This window comes from Etheostoma cragini, chromosome 19 (genome assembly GCF_013103735.1).
Source record: "Etheostoma cragini isolate CJK2018 chromosome 19, CSU_Ecrag_1.0, whole genome shotgun sequence".
In the NCBI taxonomy this organism is placed as follows: domain Eukaryota; kingdom Metazoa; phylum Chordata; class Actinopteri; order Perciformes; family Percidae; genus Etheostoma; species Etheostoma cragini.
This window is the reverse complement of record NC_048425.1, coordinates 9316212-9322523: the sequence shown is the minus strand read 5'-3', so window position 1 is coordinate 9322523 and position 6312 is coordinate 9316212. Positions and strand designations below refer to the sequence as shown.

Sequence of the window (6312 nt, the reverse complement as noted above, 5' to 3'; positions counted from 1 at the left end):
TTTTTTTCATGTCACACGTCTTTCCACCCACTCTTTCAGCAGCAAAATGTATAGGGCGGATTTGATAAGTGGTCTCACTGTTTCACTGTCATTGAGACAAACATACCAAACGTGAATTTTATAAACACATTTGCTTTTGTAAAGGCAAATCCAGCAGCTCTCACACAGAAACTTTACTGTGGGGACAATCACTCCTGAATAAAAATGATGGTTTAAAAAGGGTTTTAGCACATTCAGTAGGTGTGAGAATGCTTCTTTTCAAACACTGGCTGTTTAGCTTGAGGGTTCGTATATAGGCACTTGGGCGGGAGATGATCCTGTGTGGCGAAGAAGAAGCAGCCGAAACAAATATGAAAAAATATGCTCTGTTCCCAGCAACCCCAAACCCCAAACCCTCATTCATCTCCTGACAGCTAACTACTTACTGTAAATTCAATATTGCTCAGTCGACTCTAATTTATATTTTCCAATAAACACTCACTTATAGTAATTGAGCAACACAACCACACACGCAGTAATTTCTTTGGAGAGGCACAAATCACACTGTTGAAAAGCATTTACTTTCCTGGGCGTTTCTGCTGATTGTGTACAAAACTCCCAATATTAAAATACAGGAGAAAAACATGCAGACTGCAGAAAACTATTATACACACTACATTATCTTCTATGTCCACACACACCCACACACACACAGAGTACAACCAGAAGTACACTACCATAATACAAAAAAAATGGCATAGTATGTGGGGATAAAGTATAGTAGCCTAAGTTTAAGCAGATCTCTTAAATTGTACTTGAGAATGAGGCCTAAAAAAAACATTTCCAAATTAAAGTATGGGACTTGTGGTAGACGTGGGGAATCTGCTAAAGATTACTTACCAGCTACTATTCATTAAGTCGATATCAACTGTTTCCATCCACATGTTTTTATCTAAATTAACAATCAACATCTCCTCACTATCTGTTATAGTCCGCTGAATACACTGTAAAAAATGTGGTCTCTGTATACAGCCCAGGCTCCACAAACAGCAACAAACACAAATGTTCATGGCTCAACAAACTCCTTTTTTTCAGTTATAGACAAGGGGGTATGCCAACCTTCACTAAACGCAGCTCAGATGGAGCCATTTTAATGCTACCTAGTAGGCCTACTCACCCGCCGTTAGCATTCCATCGACTTCCATTCAATTTGACGTCACTGTGACAGCGAATAACTTCACACCTGAAGTGTTTAAAGACTATTTGTCCATTGTTTATTTCTAAACAAACACGACAATGTATAAAAGGCTCCATTACTTTAAACCTCATTCTATGGCTCCATAGCACTATCTTTGTAAAGGTAGTAGTGCTATCAAACAACTCAAATATTTAATCACGATTAATCGCATTAATCTCATTGTTAACTCACATTTAATCACACATTTTTATCTAGTCTTACTGTCCCTTGATTTCTTTTTGTCCCATTATTTTTCTCATTTTAATGCTTTTATCAAAATGGAAAAGTGGATCGGCTTACTTTGTGCAATTTTTTTATTGAAAACAGCAGTTTCGACTGACATTAACTGTTTAGGTTTAATTACTAATCTTAACTAACGTTTTAGTTAGCAATAATTAGCCTGTGCCTATGTCATCTCCTAACATTTACCCACCCTCTCTGTCTCTGCATCTGCGAGATTTGGAATTTACAGATTTCCCATGGCACAGCTACCAGAAGACTTTCAACTTTCAGACAGGTTGATCACGTCACATCTATATCTTTAAGCTCAGTTTGAGGCTGCACAGTAAAGCTCATCCCTCACCGGAAAGGTGCTTCTAATAACATTCACTGGTCTCCAATGAAAACAACGGGATCACATTGTCATCGTCTGTGAAGCCTGGGCTGTCTACAGAGACCGCGGTTGTTGTTGTTGTTGTTTTTACAGTGTGTTCAGGGAACAGGCAGCTAGCGGATAGTGAGGAGATGTTGGCTGCGTGTGACAACAAACGTGGAGGCCTAAAAAACGCGTGGAGCACCGTTAATTCCTCGCCTTTACGGCTAACACTTAAAAGGTGGCAGTAAAACCCCGGAAGGCATCAGTTTCCCCAATGAGTCACAGAAGCTAATTGGTCCTTAAGTAAACCAGACTGAGTCACACCGGCTAGTGCTTATCAGATGGAAAGCGCCTAAAGGCAGGTAACTGTTTCAATAAATAGTGTAGGCTATTTTTTTTTTAATAAATATATATATATATATATATATACACACACACACACACACACACACACGACTATACGTTTACGATACACCTGTTCCAGTTCTACGAAGAAGCAGAACAGCAAATAACGTTAAGAAATGGTGCTAAATGAAACCATTCGTATTAACTCTAATATTAAAAGCACTGTCGTTTATGGTTTAGTACTTTACACTCACTCTAACATCCACACTTGAAGTGTAACGTTACCGGAGAAAGAGGAGGAAACTACAGCGGTACTGTCGTCATCACCCAGTCGACAATGAATTAGTTCTTTCTTAGAAGATGATATAAATAACGTTTCATGATAAAACAAAGCGTTATGCCTGTTCAAACACTGCCATTTGTTAACATAACGATGCCGACATGAGTGACTCACCTTTGAAAATGTTGGTCTTGTCACTGTATATGCATGATGTTCCCACGGTAAATTCAAGCACGTGTGATATTAAAATGGTCCAAAATTATTAAACGGGGAACAAATTGATAACGTTAGCTGGTAGTGTTCGTCGGCCGTACACGTGGCGGAGATGTACAAATGGCTACGGTAGTAATAGCTTATACGCACGAAGCAGCTCAGTGAGCTATCGTCACAAGCGTCAAAGATGCAAAACTAGCTTAGCGCCCCGAAACCATAGAACACTTCCGGGGTCATTTCATGCCCGTTATGTCTTCGCGGGCATTTTGACAGCATACTATCACAAATAGGTATGGCTGTATTCCATCTTTTGTTTGGTGTAATAGTAGGCCTATACGTTAACAGTTTTTGATTGGTTGGATGGACAGCATAGTTTGTAGCATTTTGTATTTAGGTTTTTGGTTTTTATGTTCATTCTGACTTATTTTCTTGTTGCTATTTCTTAAATTCTTTCATTGTGTTCTTTAACTTTGACTTTTATTTCCTTTTTTGTTTAATCTTGTTTGTCTTCTACCTCTTGTAACATAGTCTGTATGCATTATTTGATGTTATTATACTATAGTTTTCATTATAAGTAGGGTATTATTTTATAATTCTTCCGTACAGTACTTTCTGGGATGTTATTTATTGGTGTCTTGTCCCCTCTGCTGGTGCAATCTGGGAACTGAATTCTGCATTAGCAGGACTTGGAAGTCACTGGGTACTAGGTTATGATTTCATCTAATGACATTTACAGAAATATAAACACAATGTAGGTCAACTTGGTACATAGAAACTATCTATCTCATTGCAGTAGTGAGTTTACAGTTCATCATGGAAATATGAATGGAGTTTGTATACAGCAGGTGCCAAGTTATAATTATAATAGGAGTGATTGGGCCACCGCCAACTTTATTGTATTGTGTTATTCATAAAAACTCACATTCATATAATCAAAATGAAGTTATGTATATACAACTGGGGATAAGGCTAAGTCATTACTGCGATACAGCTATCACGCTAAATAAGAGTCTGTGCCAGCTAATTGGCTAATTGGAGTCAGTATACACCAAACTCTGACTTACTCTGACTTACTCTGACTCTTAAACAGAAAGACCCGAAATAGAACTGTGTCTGTGAATTAGCATTGATAGAATGGTTTGTTCATCTGTTTACCGCATGTAACAAACCAGAAGACCTCTGGGCTGCAAAAGGGCTGTATCAGTTCCGCGTGTGCCTTGTGGTTGAGGGTCTTCCTATTTTTTTTTTCTCTCATCTTGTTAAAGTCCAAAGCAGTGCACTCACCCATTTCTGATCAGTAGACCTTATGGCAAAATGCCACATAAAGCAGGGCTGACTGTGTCATGCAAACTGTTGTCCCTGTCCAGAGATTGTTGGTTAAATTCCCCTAGGTTGCATGATTACAGGGCCCACACACATATAGTCACTTGTCTTTCCAAGTAACTTGTTTAGCAAGGTTCACTATCGTTCATGCATCAATATGGTGTTTATTCTACACATTCTGATCATGTTGTAATTAAGTCTATCATGGTTTAAGCACAACCTTTATTCAAAAAATGATAATAAGTCTGGAAATATACATGAATGTGAACGCAACATTTGACTATGGGCAGTGGTGGCCTAAAGGTTAAAGAAGCAAGTGTGTGACCATGAGGTTGCTGGTTGTCCCTCTGACATAACCACCACTTAAGTGTCCTTGAGCAAGGCCCTAAACTAAAACCGCAGACTGTGGTTGTACTGGGCAGCTTCCAGGTATGAATGTGTAACTGTGTATAGGTTGTACAGGTTATCGTTGCAATTGAAAACTCATTCTCAAAATAGACAGAGGTTAAATAAAAATAAAGAATAGCCATACAGTTAAGCTTAAGGAGTCATTGTACCTTCCAGATGGATGTTTAACATTGAAACATGATGCATCAGTTATATCCATTTCTTTTCATCCAGTTTATGCAACTTAATTGCATGCAACACATGTGGTAGGGGGCCCCTACTCAGTCTCTCTTTCAGCTTAGGGGTCCCTGGCCTAAAAGACTCTGAAGACCCTGAGTGAGAGAGATGTGATTGAGTGTTTCCTGTCGGTGAGCAGGGGAGTATTCCCTTTGATTTTTTCATCCTGGTTAAATACAGGTTTGAATGAATGAATTAATGAATGAAACAAAACTGAGATAGACAGATGAAGAAATATGATCAATGACACAGAAATTATTGTAACGGTACAGAATACTGAGAATACTGAGCGGTGTAAAAATACAAACTTAAGATATGAAACTTAAATCCTTTGAACCAAAACACAATAACAAAAAAAAAAAATCTGAGTGTTGCCCCCCCATTGAGCATCAATATAACCTGTTAACTTAAAAAAATAAAAAAGTAAAAAAAGAAATATATCTATATATATATATATATATATATATATATATATATATATATCATGAAAATTATTAATTAAAGGACATGTGTTAGCCATTGTAGCGCAGACGAGGATACAATATTTTCTATTTTATTTATAATTATTTAATTATAAGGGAAGGTTAGGTTTAGATAATTTGTGAATATGTATTCACACATTGAGGGGAACTGACAGAGAGTGTGGTTTTAAACATCTGTTTTCAAAGATCTTGAATAGCCTTTGAAATGCAGATGATGCCCGGTGTGTGGTTTTGAGTGTGTTTTAGTACGATAAACTCTAAAGCTCTAAAGACATGCATACCAGTACAAGGATGAAGCTTCTACTGAGCAGTCTGTTACTCGCCTCTCTCCGTGTCCGCTCATCTGGCAGTAAGTAATAATAGTCTGCAACCATCTCCAAATTAGGCTTTTTATTGCAGTATTGTAGTGTTTTAATTTAACAAAATGGAAGTTTTTTTTTTTTTTTACTGTACTGTAACATTTTCACCTATCTGTACTTTACTTTGTTGTTTATAATTCTGGAAACTCATACTTTTACTCCACTACTTTTCCTGAATATAATGTATACTTTTCCTCCAATCCATTTCCCTTAAGTGTCTACTTGCAGGAAAAGTTTCTTCCTCGCAAAAAATGGTTGTTTCTTATTCCGTCGATGTCAGACTTTGAATTTAATGTCAATGTAAAGACGTGGAAACCCTGGAGATTATACTCCAAGAAAGAAACAACAATATAATTCATGATATATATATATTTTTTTTTTTACTTTAACTTTTCCTTCTAATAATTTATACATCTTATATTAAAACGTTACTTTTGAAACTTAAGTTCAATAAATATCAGATACTTTAAGACTTCTACTCAGGTAGTATTCTAAAAGGTGACTTTAACTTCCACCAAAGTCATTTTCTGGTAAGATACTTTTATTATTTATTATACAAGTATAGCTTTCGGGTAATTTATACAAGACGGCAGAATGCTTACTTAGTGGATCATTACATTTGAGCAAAATGAAGTAATGGTTTTTGAGATTTATCTGATACATGATAAAGTCACTATACTGAAGTAACTGTGTGTATGTGGAAGTGTGAGACAACACATACTGTATATAACTAATCTAATATTTAATGTAACTCTACAAACAAGAACAATAGTTAATGCGTGACAGGTGAACACATAAAATCAAATGCAACAAAACGGAAGGATTTAGATTCTTTTTTGTACAGGTAGAATTTGTCAAGGTCAAGAGTGGGGGGG

At 36.8% G+C, this 6312-nt stretch overlaps 2 protein-coding genes and 1 long non-coding RNA gene across 4 annotated transcripts in view; 2 read left to right on the top strand and 1 right to left on the bottom strand.

Annotated features, from left to right (window-relative positions):
* LOC117934793 (equilibrative nucleoside transporter 2) overlaps positions 1-2868 on the bottom strand; it is a 22187-nt gene extending 19319 nt beyond the window's left edge. For both annotated transcript variants that reach the window (XM_034856798.1, XM_034856797.1), the window contains exon 1: positions 2611-2868. The gene's annotated coding sequence lies outside the window, so the exon portion shown is untranslated. The remainder of the gene's footprint in view (positions 1-2610) is intronic.
* LOC117934882 overlaps positions 1-4566 on the top strand; it is a 120791-nt gene extending 116225 nt beyond the window's left edge. The window contains exon 3 of the long non-coding RNA XR_004654584.1: positions 4499-4566. This is a non-coding gene — a long non-coding RNA (uncharacterized LOC117934882). The remainder of the gene's footprint in view (positions 1-4498) is intronic.
* Positions 4567-5333: 767 nt separating this feature from the next.
* Positions 5334-6312, top strand: part of LOC117934844 — a 13175-nt gene continuing 12196 nt past the window's right edge. Inside the window, exon 1 of the mRNA XM_034856876.1 lies at positions 5334-5427. Within this exon, the coding sequence (XP_034712767.1) occupies positions 5352-5427 (76 nt within the window). The 5' untranslated portion in view covers positions 5334-5351. The remainder of the gene's footprint in view (positions 5428-6312) is intronic.